General features: G+C 39.6%; 2 protein-coding genes across 7 annotated transcripts in view; one reads left to right on the top strand and one right to left on the bottom strand.

The window, feature by feature from the left end:
* Positions 1-4,833, top strand: part of MYO6 (myosin VI) — a 120,009-nt gene extending 115,176 nt beyond the window's left edge. For all 6 annotated transcript variants that reach the window (XM_087718847.1, XM_087718846.1, XM_087718845.1 and 3 more), the window contains 2 exons: positions 1,551-1,772; positions 3,253-4,833. In XM_087718847.1, coding sequence (XP_087574973.1) covers positions 1,551-1,772; positions 3,253-3,452 — 422 coding nt within the window. In that variant the 3' untranslated portion in view covers positions 3,453-4,833. The remainder of the gene's footprint in view (positions 1-1,550; positions 1,773-3,252) is intronic.
* Positions 4,834-12,480: 7,647 nt separating this feature from the next.
* The window catches only part of IMPG1 (interphotoreceptor matrix proteoglycan 1), a gene marked incomplete at its 5' end in the record, with an annotated part of 87,897 nt that continues 81,395 nt past the window's right edge, over positions 12,481-18,982 (bottom strand). The window contains 3 exons of the mRNA XM_087719041.1: positions 12,481-12,654; positions 14,134-14,200; positions 15,980-16,190. Coding sequence (XP_087575167.1) covers positions 14,167-14,200; positions 15,980-16,190 — 245 coding nt within the window. The remainder of the gene's footprint in view (positions 12,655-14,133; positions 14,201-15,979; positions 16,191-18,982) is intronic.

The following is an 18,982-nucleotide window of genomic DNA, read 5'->3' as shown; positions in this document are numbered from 1 at the left end:
ATTTATTATTGATAATTATTTAGCTTATAGTTAAAATTATTCATTGTCAATCCATCCATAAACTGGAATAGAAAGAAAAGTGCCCTCTGATGAATAACTGAACTGCTTTCTCTGCAATTGTCCACAACAATCTTGCATTTGAAATCTCCTACTTGAAACCTGAAAAGTCAGAAATGGTTATCATTTCATTCATTTCATTTCATTTATTAAATTTATAGGCCGCCCAATCCCGGAGGACTCCGGGCGGCTTACAACGAAAGAAGAAAAAAGAAAAGCAAAATAAGTAAAAAAATAGTTTAAAATTCACAACACACATACGTTCTAATCGGGGCTGGACCTTAACACTAAGGTCAACAGCCCCAGGCCTGCCGGAACAGCCAGGTTTTAACGGCTTTCCTGAAGGCCATGAGAGTGGGTAAGGTCAGGACCTCTGGGGGTAGCTGATTCCACAGGGTCGGAGCAGCCACAGAGAAGGCTCTCCTCCGGGGGCCCGCCAGCTGACACTGTCCGGCTGATGGTATCCGAAGGAGGCCCACCCTGTGGGATCTTATCGGCCGTTGGGAGGGGTATGGCAGTAGGTGGTCTCGCAGATAGGCTGGTCCTAAGCCATGTAGTATAATGTGAGTCTGTGTCAGGGAATTGTGCAGCAGGTGTACAAATGAAGTTGGAGACGCTGACATGAACTTGTAGTTTTATATGAATAAATATATTTTATATCTATATTAACAGCAGACAAGATAGTTAGGCGCACACTAATATCATGAGGTAAATTGTCAAGTAAATCCCATAGCATAACAGAGCACACAAGAAAAGGGCGGGGGGAAAAGGGAAACTCCCCCTTTACACCCACAGTAACCAATCATAACATAGATTACCTTATTCAGGAACCTGCACTCTTCAACCAATCAACTACAACAGTGTTTTCTGGCCCATCACACACTTTACTGTTCCAGCTATTAAATTAAACATCTTAACATTCTGCAAATGACTCTCCATCTATAACAATACCTTATTCTTTTTTTCACATTCTTTCACTTTACTTTTCTCCCAGGTTGGGAGGCAATTTTCTTTGCAAAAAAAGATGCTTTGAGAATTGTATTCCAGCACTGTGTTACATAGACATTTCGCGCATTCATTTATTCATTCAATTTCCATAGCCACCCATCTGAGTCAATGACTCTGAGTGGTTTACGATTCAAAAATTGTAAAAATGTATTCATTGGACCTTTGCCATAGGGATTATAGTGTACTTTTAATAATTTGGAATGTTCCTTCTTCTTTCGCCCAGCATACTTCACTCCATTGAATAGATTCCTCAGCTGGGATCCACAATCTAAACATTTGTTTCCATGGCTGAAATGAAATCCATGTTATTTCGAAAAATGTTGTGGGCAATGCAATATCTTCTTTCGCTATTTTGTCTTTACTGAAAGTATTTTCAAACTTTTCAAACCTACTTTTCTGCCCAGATTTTTTTTTAAAAAAGGTGATGGTAATGAAGACTGGTTTTGATCTTGGCTACAAATGTTAACTGTAATTATTCCTTACAGCTCAGCAGAATCCAGCAAGTCAGTTGTCCGTTAGACAGCAGCAGGATATGGAAATGAACCGGCAACAGCGATATTTCCGAATTCCTTTCATCCGCCCAGCAGATCAATACAAGGATCCTCAGAATAAGAAAAAAGGCTGGTGGTATGCTCACTTTGATGGACCATGGATTGCTCGTCAAATGGAACTTCATCCTGATAAGCAACCCATTTTGCTAGTGGCTGGTTAGTATGGGTTTTATTTTTATTTTTTAAATAAAGTTGGAAAAGTAAGCTTCATTTATTGACAAGATGTACTGAAAAGATCTGAATTATACTGTAAAGCAGTGGTGAAATTCAACTTTTTTTTACTACTGGTTTTGTGTGCATGGCTTCGTGGGTGTGGCCGGGGAAGGATACTGCAAAATCTCCACTCCCCTCTCCCCCCGGGGCCAACCAGAGGTGGTATTTGCCGATTTTCCGAACTACTCAAAATTTCCGCTACCAGTTCTCCAGAACCTGTCAGAACCTGCTGAATTTCATCCCTGCTGCAAAGCAAAATATTGTTTTATTTAAAAAGATTGTCTTTACTTTCAGAAGAATCTGAAAAATAAATAAAGCTCAAGTTCCTTTGGATAATGAGATGAACAACAAATGAATGAATGAATGAATTAATTAATTTGCCAGCTTCTCCCTTGAGAGAAGTAGTAATTAGTAGATTAACATTTGTTTATGTATTGGGTTTTGATACTCCAAAATTATTCCTAGAAATTTACATATTATAAACATAAAACATGATAAAAATATAAAATCAATGTCTTTCTTGATATGAAATGCATGGTCATCACTGCAGGTTGTTATGATTTCCTGCTGTCAAAACTGGTTGTGATGCAAAGTTGATATTTAGGTTACAACTTATTCTGTTGATTCACATTTCCTCTTGCATTATGAGTCTCAAAGATTCCAAGTGTTTGAGATATAGGTGATTGAAGGATTAAATAAGGTGAATTACAAGAATTTGGATACTTGTTGTTGTGGCCCAGCAGGAGCCGTTGGAGCTGCCACCAGACTCCGACAGCGAGGTGCCCTATGAATCAGCTCTGGAGGATGTGGAGAACCCTGGACAGGGTTCCGACTCTGAGCAGAGCGCAGAGAAGCTGGTTGGCCACCAGGAGGCGCCTGAGCCTTGGAGCAATGGGGAGGAGACAAGGGAGTGTGATCCTGATGTCATGCATTGGAGCAGTGGGGAGGAGACAAGGGAGTTGGTACTGGATGCCCGGCAATGGAGGGCTAATAGGCGTAAAGAACAGTTGTGCAGTTACAGGAGATAATTGAACTCAGCTGGTGGTAATTAGGCTCCTCTCAAGACTATAAAAGGAATGGGTTTGCACACACTCATCACAGGACTCAACGTGTTTACTAGAGCTGGAGAACTCTCGTGGTTAGCTTGGCAGGCTGGATTGCTGCCAAGGTTAGTCTGTGCTGGATTGCTGCCAACGTCTAGTCTGTGTGTTAATAAATCCTTGAAGTATCTTCGTCTCTGCGTGCTTTGGTGTAGGACGAGGGGGGTCAGAACACTTGTAGATCTCTTCTTCTAAAGGCAATATGTTTGGGAAAGAAGCTAGCGCTTGTTATAGTTTTGTTCTCAATTTTGCATGTGTCCAAAACTAAAAGAGGCAGGCTTGCATTATAACTTTTGTAAAATCTGGGTTTTCCTTCATTCCAGGCAAGGATGACATGGAGATGTGCGAGCTGAATCTTGAAGAAACTGGCCTGACTCGTAAGCGGGGTGCTGAAATTTTGCAGCGGCAGTTTGAAGAGATTTGGGAACGCTGTGGCGGAATCCAGTATCTTCAAAATGCAGTTGAGAGCAAACAAGCTCGGCCGACCTATGCAACTGCCATGCTGCAGAACTTGTTGAAATAAATCGTTATTTTGCACCTACCGAGCACAGCCGGACTTTTAATATTTCCATAATCATGTAGAGATGTTTAATATAAACCGATTTTATTAATGTGTCGATTTTTAGTTTGTACTTTTGACGTCTTAAATTTGTGTAGTGAGCTCATTCTCAAGATCTAAATTTCTCTTTCAGTCAAGTATTTTGTTTGCTTTAGGCCAGAATATGATAATGCAAATAATACTGTAATATAGAGCAGAAGCGGTAAATCTATGTATCTCCTATCGTGCTGGGTTCCAACTTCTGTCAACCCCCAGCTAGTCAGTCCAGTGGGATAGAAGTCCAACAGTGGTTGGAGGACTAGAGACCCCTATCCCTGATGTAGCATAACACACTACCAATATGTAGTTTAGAACTACCCACAATGGCATTTTATCTTCTGTAACACACTTCCCAGATACTATCTGGAAACATGAGTTTCCACAAAGTAGAAGAAACCGTGTTTTCTTTACACTAGGCTAACTAGAACTGTGAGGCCTTAATGTTCTTAACATTTAATGTACAGAATTTAAAGTAGACTCCTATAAAGGTGAAAGATAACCCTTCAGCATCACTTGCAAACAAGCGTTCTGGGGAAAATGTGTCTTAAGGTAGATCGCCGGGTGTCATATACTGAATATAGAAAAACTTGAGCCTGAAGTGCTTTAGCAATTCAGAACTGAAACGGTTTGGTGCACTTTTAAGCAGTTGTGCATTGTGTGTTTGTCTTCTTTTTTTTAAACTGCTTTTTTTTTTTTTTTTTTACAAAACAGGTTCCTTCAAACAATATATGTTTAATTTTTTTGTCATAACTGTACTGGAAATCCTTTCTCAGTCAAAGTGAAATATAATTCACAGAGAAGGTTCAATACATATATATATCTCTGCAGATATTTATGGCTGGAACCATCAGAGAAGTGAACTTCATGAATTATGCCAGCAAAGTTGAATTTGAATATGGGGACCTGTGTTGCATCACTGAAATGAATATGGATTAAGTAGATTTTTTCCCCCCTCACTCCTGATGAAATGCCAGAACTCTGGCATTTCTTGTTACATCATGCTGCTTCAAATTGTTTAACTTCAAAGTGTTCAAGGTTTATTTAGCTCCTAATCTAATAGATCTTTTCTTGTTGCTAATCTCCCAAATTCAGGTTTTGGGGGCTTTTCTTTTCGGCAGGGTTTCCTTAACAGTAATTAAAATACTTATAGCAGTTATTTCTTTCAGACAGTTTTAAATTGCCTTTGGTCGATGTTGCAAAATAAACTTAATGTCAGCATAACAAATCTTGGTGTTATCACAGTTTTGGGATCTTTAGAGAAATTTAAAAAAATGTCACTTAATTAAAAAAAAAAATACAGACCACACCAGGAGAGAGTTTCTTTATTAGAGTAATTGTGTTTCTCAGCTCTGATTTTTAAATCTCCAAATAAGAATTTAAAAAGAAGAATGAATTGAGTTTACATTGGCTACTAAGTTTTGACCAGATTGGGTGTAAAAAAAAAAACATTCATACATCTAAGCAATATTCTTAACTAGATTTAAGATTATTGAGCTCATCAGTTTATGTATTCACATGTGTATCATTCTCAGACCCAAATGTAGGCAGTTTTACAGCTTTAGGCTAAACTTGGTCTATTGTCTACTCCAGGGGTGTCAAATTTGCAGTGTCACATTGTTATGTGACGTATGGTGATTTCCCCCCCCCCCCTGCTAAAACAGGGATGGGAATGGCCAGTGCGTGACACATCCGGCAATCTCACTACCAGTAATAATTTTTCCAAATTATAAAGGTAGCAGAAGAAAGTAAAAAACGGAATACAAGCCAAGTCATGAGTTTAAATCCACTTAGGAGGCTTTGAATCCAAATGGATATTTGAATCCTTTGGTTTGGCTATAAAGTTCAAGCAATCAGAAATCATGCAAATGGGGGGGGGGGTTGTCCATAAATAAACCTTGAGTAGGAGAGCCTAGAAGCCCACATATCTACCCACAAAAGCCTCCGTCCACGTGGCAGAATATAATATTATTTTCCACAATCATTAGGTGAAAAGGTATGCTCAAGGGCAAAAGACAATTGTAAACAGTCAGACAGTTTTCAAAATTGTCCCTGTTTTCTGAAATTGGATTGCATCAGTGATTATCCCCCCCCCAGTTTTGAAATTAGAACTTATTCAACATCAGTCTTCCTGCGTACCGTTTTCTGCATTTAAGTTGTGTTTTCACCAGTTTGTGAAAGAGCTGCTTGCTGAGCAGTTGCAATGGGAAGCAATATGCATCACTTGCCCTATCACAATCCTGCTCTTCTCTTTCTTTTCTTCAAAGCATCAGACTTGCCCAGAAGAACCTCTGGGGTGGGGGGTGGGGGGGGTGTCTCATGAAAAGCCTCCAAAGGCTGTAGATGTGTAGAATTCCATAATAAAAGCTCTGTTTAGATTGGTTATGCAAGAAAATATTTATTCATATGTTAAATCAATAAAGATCTCTCCATCTATCAATGTATCTGATGTTAACTTTCATAGTATATTAGATCATTCAGTGGCATATGCCAGATATGTTTGCAGCCAGGTGCTAAGGTCTAGTTGCCTTTGATTGATCTCAACAATCTAATCAGGATAAAACCTAATACTGGATGGGAACCAGGGAATACCAGAACTAGGAAGGTGAGGGGAAAGAGAGAGTGATGGCAAACCACTTCCACATTGCTGCTACAAAAAAATTACATGATATCACCAGAAGCTGAGCTTGACTTGAAGGACTTGACTTACATATATGTTCATCACGGATCAAACACAGCTTGTTTCCTTGGTTCCTTTGTGCCTTTGGTTTCAGTGAGAGGCTACGTTAAAAGCGTTGCAGGACATCAGCAGTGTTTTTATGTTGAAATATGAGAGGGAGGTTGATTTTTTTTTTTCCGAATAGCAATTAAGAGACAAAGTTGTTTCATTTCTTGCATGGAAACTATTGCTCCATTGAAAGTCCCCAACTGTTTTGCTTCTAGTAAAGAATGACAATATCCTTTATGCATGGAAATGCAGCGTGGATAAATATTGATAGGAAAAGTAGGTTTCAAAGAGAGAGAGAGAGAGAATGAGGAAAAACTGCTTAGTGTTGCTGCTATAGCCAAACCCAGAATCCTCTACAGTTACACTGTCTTGTAAAACATATAGACTGTGTTGAGCACCTCAATCACAGCTAAGGCTAAAACAGATGACTATATTTTAAAATAGTATTTGAGGGGTCCTTGTTGCTTGCTTGTTTTCTTGTAGACATTCCATGTCTACAACAGCACTCCTTACCAGTGCTAGTAAGGAGTGCTGTTGTAATATTTCTTTAATATTTCGGATTCATTTGATTGTCCCAGATGTGTCTGCAATTACTGTATCAATTGGTTAGTATAGTGGGTTAACAGTTGATAAGGATGCAAATCCTTGATGCAAATTTTCTAAATTCCCATTATAGGAGGAATTAAATTTAAAAAGATATGACATCATTTTCTATATAATATTTAATGAACAGGTGCCATTATCTCCAATTAACCTGACGGTTTCCTTCAAATACACATTGCATTAATAGGTTTGGCAGATGCATACAGCATCTCTTTTTTGCCCCCAACATCTGGCCAAACATTTCAGCGTAAAGATGAATGAAAATGCCAGTTCCTCAACAGAAAAAAAAATAGAGACTTGTTGCTTTCTGCGTATACGTGATGTGAAAGCCCCAAGCTACAAAAGTCGGTACACCTCCAGATAATACATTTACTTGTGCAGCTGTGATGTGGTTTCAAAGTACTTTGAGTCTTGGGTGATGGCTATTCTACCTCTGCAGGCCATCATATTCGCTTGCATTTGCTAAATGAGGAAAATACGTACATCAATCTACTCTAAATCTCATAAAATAGCAACCCTAGTTCCATGACCAAGTAGATAGAGTACCATGCAAGAGTTTAGGTACTGCTCATCAAATTTAATATTTCAGTGTACTACATGAACAGAAGCTGACGAAACTTCTACATAGTACAAAGTTAAATACAATGACTTTCTACAAAATTCAATTGCATACTTAAATATTTATGTGCAAATGTTTACCAAGCCAAAATAAGGAAAAGTTTGGAGATCTTTTTAATCAGTAACTGTAGCATCACCTTTGTCAGAATAGTTTCCAAATAGGTAAAAGTTCATCTAATCTTTGTTTTTAGAGTGTTTTTCCTACTCTTCCTTGCAGAATTCAGAAATATACCTCTTGTGCGTTACATGATTGATTGTCAATATTATTCAGTTCTGGGAACTATCCCCCTTTTCCCCTTCAAGAAATCATGCCTGATTTGGAGATAATTTTAGATAATTTCCTTGCTGAAATATCTAACTGAATGTAGGATATTAGCTTCTAAAATTCATTTGCTTGAATCCGTCTTTTCTTTCCACCTGTCCAATATTTGCTGCGCTGCAGCACAACTCCAAAATATAATAGAGCCATCCCTGTGTCAACAATGTCTTCTTTTCTTCAAATGCTTCACCATTTTTGTCCAAATTCATCCCATGTTGGTATGGCTGATATTTTAGGCTTATCAAGGTTTTCTTTTGATACATGAGATGCTGACTTTTGGGATAATTTTAATAAAAAGGTTTTTCTTCTTCCATGAAGATAACCATTATATATACAGTGCTGTTATGTAGAGCAGCTACTCCAGAGACAGCTTAAACCAGTGGTTCCCAAACTTGGCAACTTTAAGACTTGCGGAATTCAACTTTCAGAATTCTCCAGCCAGCTCTGCTGGCTGGAGAATTCTGGGAGTTGAATTCCGCAAGTCTTAAAGTTGCCAAGTTTGGGAACCACTGGCTTAAACTTCCAGCAGGTCTTAGTAAACTAGTGATTGTTGATAAGTGTAACATATACTGGTAGTAGATTTTTCTTTCTTTCTGCATTTCTTTTCCTTGTTTGGGTTTTGCTCTTTTCTAGTTTTTTATTTTAAGATTAACGAATGTTTTGTTAATCGTGTATGCATAAAATAAATTCTGAAATAATTCTTAAGTTATTTCTTGTGATTGTGAGTTCGGTGCAGATCTGAATAGTTTTCTAATTGCTCTAGCAGAGATTTTGCTTGGGCTTCCAGTTTTCACCTTGACGTCAACAATTCCACATAACCTCTGTATCTTAACAGTATTTTTAGCTAGAAAGCATTAGCTGAAAACACTTAGAGTTTTTGACATAGTTTTTCTCTTCCTTGTAATATGAATTATCTTCATTTGCACATATTCAGAGGCCTGCTCAAAGCCCTTAGTTGGTCAAAACAAATAGAATATTTTTCACCTGTCAGGTTAGAAAAGTCAGAATATTTTTCACCTGTGGAATTGGTGTCTCCTGGCTAAATGTACAATACTCTGGACAAGTTAACCAGTTTCTAGTTATCTCATTAACAATGTTACAGTTTTAGAAAGCACCGAATCAGTTAGAATGGTGCCCAAATTTCTGTATCAGCCATATTAACAGTTTTCTTATATCCATTTGGTAAATAATGGTACAAAATACTTAGGTATGCATTCAAATATGCAAAAATATGTTGTGGTTAAGTTTGTACAATGTAGAGATTGTGTCAGCCTCTATTCCCTTATGTATTCTTGAAACACATGTCGACCAGCAGTAGCTAAATTTTGCATGCAGTTATGAGTCTCTATACAACTAGCAGTTTCCTGAACAGCCCAAGATTCTTAATACTACTTTGGAAATATTCTTATTTGTAATTGTATCTCTTTCATCTTTGGCTTATTTCCTACTAAACTGTTCCAAGTACTTTGTCAAATAACTTTGATTGTGTACTGCAAATTATAAAAGAATAAATTTACTCTTGATCTTTCTGCAATATTTCTTTTAAAAATAATGGAAATGCTTGGGAAATTTTGACACTTAGATTTGCTTCCCCCCCCCCCCCAATGATATACCAATTATAGCAAACATTTGCTATTAAAGTAATCTGGCTTTGAATAACTACTTCAAATCTTTAAATTAGTAGGTTAAATTAAAAGACAATGAAAAGAAGAATATGGAAGATGCATATGGAAGAATTGACATTTTTTTAAAGATTTTTTTTTCTCAAGTTCTAATGCACTTTTCTTACAACGCCACTGAAGTTGATTATGATGTAAACAATGTTTGATAAATGAACAATTAGTACAGTAGTTACTTGCTTAGATATATTGGGAAATATGATTCAGGGGAAAAAGAAAACCAGAAGCATAGTCTCTAAGATGTTAAAAACATTTTCATGTTGCTACGATATCTAAAAAACATTCATTCTTCTAAATAAGCAAGTCAGATGGAAAAATAGTAGACATCTTTATCAGATGATCCAGAAAAAACTCTTTAACTAGAGATACAGAAACATATTTAATGACTTTATTGAAATACAAAATATTCTTCTCCAAATATTCTATAATTAATACTGCCCCATGATAAATTATGCTCAGGAACAATTAATTCATGTTTAAAGTATAAACATTACTTCTGCCATTTGAGTAGAAACTGGTATGAATAAACATACAGAAAATAAATCTGAAACCAACCAGCCAATCAAAAATGAACATGAATAAGGAATTGTAAGTACATAGCCACCATAGGTGTTCGATATATATATGAAGCAGGATACTGTACCTCTAGATGTGTCCCATAAGAGAGTAACTCTTGGTTGTATCTTACATCTGCAGTGGGAACACACCAAGCCTAACTTCTCACCTCATGCGGCAAACTAGGGCTGCTAAATCGGGGCAACCATTAAAATGCAGCAAAGGGATATTGGTATCTTCTTAATATAACCCCCAAAGTAGCAAGAGCATATACTTAAGAGCCGAGTCGGCTTAAGAGCCGAGGTGGCGCAGTGGCTAAATGCAGCACTGCAGGCTACTTCAGCTGACTGCAGTTCTGCAGTTCGGCTGTTCAAATCTCACCGGCTCAGGGTTGACTCAGCCTTCCATCCTTCCGAGGTGGGTAAAATGAGGACCCAGATTGTTGTTGGGGGCAATATGCTGACTCTGTAAACCGCTTAGAGAGGGCTGAAAGCCCTATGAAGCGGTATATAAGTCTAACTGCTATTGCTATTGCTATATGCAAATGACCCCAAGAATATTTTTTTGACGCTAGAGAATATCCATTGAAGTTTGTCTTTTAGAGAGATAGGCTCTGAGAGGTAAACATCTTTAGAAAGCAATTGCCGTTTTACTGCTTAGACAAGCTGTAATGCCTAATTGTGCATAGAGAAGAAGATGGTTCAGAGTACATAGATTGTACCCAGAGCAGAAATACACTTGAGCATTAAAGGACACCATCTGCCAGAACATAAGGAAGTAGGGAATGCTAAACCATTGTAAAACCCTGCTGCCTATAGCTCTCATTCTATGCCCCTCTATTTAAAGGTAATTGTGGCTTTGGTCGTATCAATTGTGTAGTTAAGGGAGAAGGTCCATTTCATTAGACCTGAGCTGCTTCAAAACTGGTGAAACTGATATTAATCATCTAAGGCGGGGCTGTCAAACCCGCGACCCATGGGACGGATGCGTCACGTGATGGCCACGCCCACACCTGGTTTAGCAAAGGCGGGGGGAACTCGTGATACGTCATGTGATGATGTCGTGATGACGTCAGCTTGACACCCCTGATCTAAGGCATGGCTTTCCATTGCAGCCAGGTTAAGTCTTGTGAATGGGAACACATGCATTAGTGCCAACTTGCATCAAGCATATAAAGTATTTTGAAGCCTAACTTTGATTGTGCAGTTATTTAGCTTAAACCTAAATGTCCCCATAGATAGGAAGATAATTCTTATACAGATCTAACAATTACATTTGTGATCCAGTGTCTTTATTCTATGAAACTTATATATTTAAAGATGACAGCAAACATATTTCTTCCTAAAGGCAACTTGATATTTACAGTCAGATTCTTTAAAAAAAAAAAAAACTTTAAGGAAAGATGTCTTTACTTTTGAATAGTCATTTTGCTTTGAGTGACAATTCTTTTTTAAAAAAATGTAATCGATGCCATTAGTGGTGGGGATAGGATTAGAAAAGGCCAACTAGGAAACATCATTATAATTTTTGGATAGGTTTCTGGGGTCTACAGTCCGATTCTCCAATTACTACATTTGAAGTATTGCTATATTATTGACCATATATGTCACCCTGATGCCTTTTTAATTTTGGGATAGTTTATCAGTACAGTTAATCTTATAGTACAATTACAAATTTATTGTTAAACAGTACTGTCATTAAGTGAGGCATCATGTGACTGCACTGGATTTTGCAACCATTTCGCCACAGTCATCAAGTGAATCGCCCATGATCATTAAGTGAGACATCAATGACCATTACTTGTGACCTCCTGCTGGCACCCCCATTAACTTTGCTGATTAGAAGATGGCGGGGAAGATTGCAAAAACATGACTGCAGGATGCTACAACTATTGTAAGGGCAAGGCGTGGCACGACATAACCGCGAACGTCAAAAGCGCGCCGACAACACCGCAGCGCTAAAACCGCGATGTCAAAAGCGCGCCGACAACAGCGCGCCGACAGAAGCGCGATTTAACTTAAGGTAAGGTTTAAGGTTAGGTTTAGGGTTAGGCTTAGGGTTAGGTTTAGGGTTATGTTACAGCGCGCTTCTGTCGGCGCGCTGTTGTCGGCGCGCTTCAGTGCTCATTCGTCTCCGCGGTTTTGACGGCACGGTTTTGTCACCGCGCTTTAGTCACACGCGCTTTTGTCATACGCGCATTTGTGGTGGAACCAGGGCAAGGACCCATCATAGTCAGTGCTGTTGGAACTTTGAACACTCACCAAGCAAATGGTCATAGGTCGAGGACTACCTGTAGTACATGGACTTGACTTACAACTAAGTAAGTAACTAAGTAACAACTAACAACTTACAACTAAGTAACAAAAATAGTATTCATATAAACACTGGATATCTACTAAATACCTTACATTTAGCATTGCATTTATGTTGGTAGGGATGCTATGAAGTTAAACATTTTTGAGGAAATTAATTGCAGCTTCTGCCTTTAATTTTTAAAGAGATAATCTTCAGTTAAAATGTTCCATATTTTTTCTGGGGAAGAAAAAGATGGATTTTGTGGTTGCCCTCCTCCTTCTTCAAAGATTCCACTGAGCTTCTGTGCTAGAAGAAGTCCTGTTCCTAAAGCACCTGTGGAAACAACGTTCATGAAAGGAATGTAAGTTTACTTAAAGTGGAATTCAGTGGAGTATTTCTATGAGTAAAACGTATTAGAGGCAGGAATGGGCTGCTGGGGACTCACAGGAGAGAACCTCTAGCTAAGATTATGTGCAATTCAGAGAACCCTCAAATCCCACTCCTGGCTGGCCCCACCCACCCCACCTATCCTTCCCAGGAGTCTCCACATGGCCTGTTGTGGATGCAAATAAGTACAGGGTGCATACGGAGGCTTGGGAAGGGGGAAAAACAGGCCTACCAGAAGTTCACGAAGGCCGGAAATGAACTCGTTTCTGGTCTCCAGAGGGCCTCTGGAGCCTAGGGAGGCCATTTTCACTCTCCCAGAGGCTCGAGGAAACCCTCTGGAGCCTGGGAAGAGCAAAAACACCCCCCTGTTGTAGTGCGGGACTAGGCCACGCTCAACATGCAACTGGACAGAGAACCCACCCTTGATTAGAGGTGTAATTCTGCTTCTTCTCTGCAGAAATTCAATCTCTTCTCCTAGGCTGGGGACTCCCAAGACAAGCTTTAAAACTGGCAAAATTCAGGAAGGGATGGGTTGAGGAGTGAAAGCTCAATAACATCAGCGATGAGTATACCAGTGTTGTACCTGAAAGACTAGGCTAAGGACAGATCATCCTGAAGAACATCTACAGTATCTACATTGTCAACAAGAGTTGACGCCAACATGATGGCACAGAATAATCAATAAAAAGCATAGAACGTGGTACACCACATAATAAGCCTGAATATTACTGTAGACAATTTGCCCATAAATGACATATTTTAATTTAGCAAAGGCAAATAAATCTCACATGAAGGACTGATTTTAAGTTTTAATCATCATCATCATTGTTTGATGACCCCCATAATCCCTTGCATGCAGTGGTGGGATTCATTTTTTTTACTACCGGTTCTGTGGGCGTGGCTTGATGGGCGTGGCAGGAGAAGGATACTGCAGAATCTCCATTCCTTCCCCACTTTAGGGGAAGGTTACTGCAAAGTCCTCGTTTCCTCCCAATCAGCTGGGACTCGGGAGGCAGAGAATAGATGAGGGCGGGGCCAATCAGAGCTGGTATTTACTGGTTCTCCAAACTACTCAAAATTTCCGCTACCGGTTCTCCAGAACTGGTCAGAACCTGCTGAATACCATCTCTGCTTGCAGGGTAGAGTCTGGGCAACTGAATGGCATTAGCAGAGTGTTTACTGGCTTGATGCCCTTCCTGACACCAATGCATAGCTTTGCTCAGCAGATATATTTTCATTGTGCCCAGAGAGAGTAAAATATCTACCTCTACCTAGGATTGAACTCACAGCCTCCTGATTGTGTGGTGAGAGCACCACCTCTAGGCTACTGCAACACTCCACTGATTTTAAGTTTTAATGAGCCACATAAAAGTATGTAAGCTGTCTAGACATTACTAAAAATACATGTAAAAAAACCTCACAAACCTTCATGGTCTCTGGAAATCAGACTTTCAGATGCTAACTTGTTATTTTTTGTTTTGTATCCTGGGGCCTATAAAGCAAACAAAGGTTGTGAATTAAATGTTTGCAATTACAACCCATTAAGTTCCAGACTCTCAAGAGACACAATGTCCTAAATATTATCAGATAATTTCATTACTGAGAAAATCATGGTATGAAGCCACTGCAGTTATTACACTATTTGGGTTAAGAAATTTTAATCATAGAATATTGAAACAGAGTAAGTAGTTGAAAGGACAATGGTGAGATTCAGGAGAGTATATTTTGAAGATGAATTATAATATGTGTATGTATTTTACTACCCTGCCCTGTGCTGTGTTTATTTTGTAAAGTTACTCATGAAAACTTATACTATGTATGGTCCATTGCAAAAATTATGGGTGGGATTGTCATTATGGAAAACAGGATGAATTCGAGTAGGATTATCTGTATTCAGAGGTGATATTCAGCCAGTTCTCTCCAGTTCAGGCGAACCGGTGGCTGTGGGAGGTTCCACCACCCCCAACATAATGCCAAGCACTGAGCATGTGCTTGCGCAGAAGGTGGTGCCCATGCGCAGACATGGCATGTGCGCTCACATTTGTGAACTGATAGGGAAGGTAAGTGAATACCACTACTATCTGTACTGTAGTAACTGAGAGGTAAAAGAGGACCTCAGAAATGTAGAACTTGGTAGTTAGTGGTAAGACAGCTATAGTATGAAAGGCCACTGAGATATGGGAACATATGAGAGGTCAATATGCTTGTCCCCACTTAGTCTTCATTTTGCATTTCTGTTGTAATTTAATTAATCAACTGAAGGGGCAAAGAATGTGTGACCCGACAAATGCGCGCACGACAAAAGCGCGCCGACAAAAGCGCGCCGACAAAACCTTGGCGCTAAAACCACGATGTCATCAACGTGCCGACAACAGCGCGCCGACAACAGCACGCCGACAGAAACGCGATTTAAGTTAAGGTAAGGGTTAGGTTTAGGGTTAGGGTTAGGGTTAGGTTTAGGGTCAGGGTCAGGGTCAGGGTTAGGTTTAGGGTTAGGGTTAGGGTTAGGTTTACAGCGTGCTTCTGTTGGTGCGCTGTTATCAGTGTGCTTCAGCGCTCATTCATCGGCGCGGTTTAGAACTTGCGGTTTTGTCACCGCGATTTAGTCGGTTGCGCTTTTGTCGGTCGCCCCTTTTGTCGGTGAACCCAAAGAATGAGGTACTTTAAGCCAAGCATCAAACACCTTGTGTCATTGGAAAATATGTCAAACTGGCCGCGTCACGTTGCCATCACGTGACGTTTTGTGACATTTTTTCCCATTCATGGAGCTGGGATGGGCGTGGCCTGTGCATGACGCATCTGCTTGTGGGCCGCCAGTTTGACACTCCCTGATGTAGGCATAGGAGATCATTAAAAATGGTTGCTAAAGCTAATGCTGTTTTATTCTGCAGACTTTATTAGGTAGATTCTGGCTTTTGAGAAATAATCTGTGGCTGAGCTGATTTAACACTGCAATGTAAAATAAAACAAATTGAATTTGATTATAATTTCACATAAATGCATCTGAGTGAAGTCAGTTTATTTGTTTTGACCAGCAGGATAGTTCCCAGCTCCCAGAACACTTTTAACTGGAAAGTTTGAATGGGAAACTTTGTTTAATAACAGAGCACAAAATCTGCATGCAGAATGTTCTCTTCTCATACCAACAACCCCCCCCCCAAAACCATATATATATATACCATTTGACAATTGCAAAATAATTGCCACTGCATTTATCCATATCCACAGTACCATCAGTCTTCACGATCAACCATATAATGAAGTGACATACCTACACACTGCACCTCTTCCTGGAATCAGTTCGCATTTGCTACCATTAGCACAGAGGTATGGCTCTGTCTCACATATGCTACGGCAAAGCGGGCCATTTTTTCTTGCATAACCAGGGTTACAAAGACAAGTTGCCTCCTTTGTCCAGTCATTCTTTAGGCACCGTGAGAATTCACCGCATGCCAAGAACTTGCAAGGATCTGCTTGATCCGCTGGAATAGAAGAGAAAAATCTTTTGAAATGGATTTCATTGATGCAGGATCACGTGGGCCTAGAAAAATCCGTATGGTTGCTAGAGAAAACATTTGTCCATCACAGCTCCCTACCGTTGCCAATATGTGACTGAAGAGCAATAGAGTGAAGTCCCTTCTTCTTGGCTTTCACAAGCGGCAGTGATGCATTACTTCAGTAATTTGGAATTACTTTTATATTTCTTTTAGATACTTAGCAACCATATTTTATAGCGCAGTGTTTTTCAACCACTGTGCCGCGGCACACTAGTGTGCCGTGACATAGTGTAAGGTGTGCCGTGGGAAAAACACCCGCCGGGTGTTTTTGCCTCGGGACATCTCTGTGTCCCGAAAGTTGCTTTCGGGACACAGGGATGCCTCTATTAAGTCCCTGCGGCCCCGCGTTTACTTTAAAAACACGGGGACCGCCAGGAGGTAGCGCACGCAGGGACGTCACTGACGTCCCATGCGTGCGCCCATAGCAACAATCGCGGAGGACCGGAGCAGCGAGGAGAACGCGCGCTGTCAACTTGGTAAGTGTTACCAGCGGCGCGTCTCCTTCGGTGTTCCGAGCACCGAAGTGGGGCAGTACACAGGCATACAGCCTTCAGTAATACACTGTATGGCTGAAGGCTGTATGTCTGTGGGGGAACTATACTGGACCTAATTTGGGGGGACTATACTGGACCTAATGTGGGGGGACTATACTGGGCCTAATGTGGGGGAACTATACTGGACCTAATGTGGGGGACTATACTGGACCTAATGTGGGGGAATTACAACCTAATGTTGGGGAACTACAACCTAATGTGGGGGTAACTATACTGCTACGTGTGTGTCTTTCTTCGATTCCTGCCAGAATATCAGCTTTGTGTTCAGAAAAACAGGCCCAGGTTTCGCACTGAGTAAGTAAACAGAAATATGAACAATTATAAAATAATTTCTTTTTGTTTATTTGATTCCTATTCAAGAGAATTACTTTATATATAGTCAATATAGGCACAGAGTTAAATTTTTTAAATATTTTCTAACGGTGGTGTACCTCGTGATTTTTTTCATGATTTTTTTCATTGTTTAGGCGTAGCGGTCACCCATGGCCCAGTGGATAACGGGGCATGCAGAGTCACACTGAATCACACAGGAGACAACTGGCTCCGAGAAAGCCATAACATCTTGATAGTGAATAACATAACATTCTGAGATGTGCCCTACCAATGACGCCCAGGATTTGACCATATATAGAGAGAACTTTCCTGAAGCAGTAGATTAGAAATTGTACTTTTACAGGCTGTTTTCTATCACATGCTATTGCTCCTCCTGCCTTTGTCCTGTCTCAATAAAAGGGGCTACCAGACCCCCAATCTGGGTCGCTCCATGTCGAGAAAATTTGTCTCCTGTCTTTTCTCAACATTGGCTTCATGGGCGAACAGCGGAAACTTCACACCTTTGCACAAAAAAGGTTGAAAAACACTGTTATAGCAGATACCTTCTTCTGATCAGGAGGAGGTGAGCAGGGCCTCCTTCAGGAGACCTTTGTATGGTAAGCACTGGAGTCGCTTTACCCTTCTGCCAAAATGGTTTCCCATCTGGGCCATTGCGGTACATCCACAATGCAACCAACTCAAAGCTCCCTTGATGAAAACTCATCAGGGTGTAAAGTAAACAACATGTGTCATTGCAAAGAAATGTGGAACACAACTTCTGTTGGACATGGTAGGCTTTATTTTATAATACGAAAGGTCCACCCTAATTGTGTTGAAATTATTGTCCCTCCGTTACTAATATGATAGGTATTCATTCCTTAGGCATGCAACAAGAATTCACGGCTTTTGTTACAGCAATAAATAAAAAAGAGAATCACCCCCTAGCTGTTTCGATTTCATATTCTTGTCATCTGTTGCCTAGTAATTAAATTCTTGAATGAGTGCATTCATATTAGTACTGCCTATATGCTGTGACCATCCAATTAAAATGGCATTAACAACTATACTGTATGAAAGGCTATGGGAGAGAAAAAAAAGTTGCAAAGCTGATTTAGAAATCAGATAAACTGAAAGGCTATTGGAGGGTTGCAATAAATTCACTCTATTTGTCTAAGTGGTGCATCATATTTCGTAATAGGTGAACTATTCTAACAATAGTTCAATTTCATCCTACTGTGTTTCTGAACAATTTCTTTTTCATGGAACTATGGATCATTTGCCTGCATTAATGCAACAAGTCCAAATAATAAGCTATTCATAGGAATCTAAAAGTAGAGATGAAAGCATTGTTTTGTGCGGAGGGACAGGGAAGAAGGTAGAATAATTTGACATCAGCGGCACTCCCAGTGTTCCCCTGGATCATGAAACTGAACGGAGTTATCACAAGAGTCCATTTAAAGATTGTCTTCCAAATTATACCTTATACCCTTTTAAATGGAATAATAATAATAATAAAAGAATGGCAAAGAAAAAGAATAACTATGTGAATGTATACCTATAACTGTATGTAAGAGAATAAATGACAGTAAAAATATAAAGCACAATATAGGTAAATAATACTTGATCATAAGTAGCTAAGTATAAATAAATAAAGAAATGGATATAAAAATGGATAATGAATAACGAGATTAGGAACGCAAGATAGAAATGTATAGAAGGGAAAACACTAACTGCAAAGAAACCGATTCGGAACTGCTGTATGATATACGATGGAACTTATTGTTCCTATGTTGTTTTTAAGTTATGTGGTTATTTTTGTTAATGTGTTTATGTGTTCTGTTGATGTGCTTA

Source organism: Thamnophis sirtalis, unplaced genomic scaffold (assembly GCF_051295495.1).
Source record: "Thamnophis sirtalis isolate CommonGarterSnake01/CBP01778 unplaced genomic scaffold, rThaSir2_p1.2 scaffold_6, whole genome shotgun sequence".
Taxonomy (NCBI): Eukaryota; Metazoa; Chordata; class Lepidosauria; order Squamata; family Natricidae; genus Thamnophis; species Thamnophis sirtalis.
Note: the sequence above shows the minus strand (reverse complement) of the source record. Positions and strands in the feature narration are given on the sequence as shown.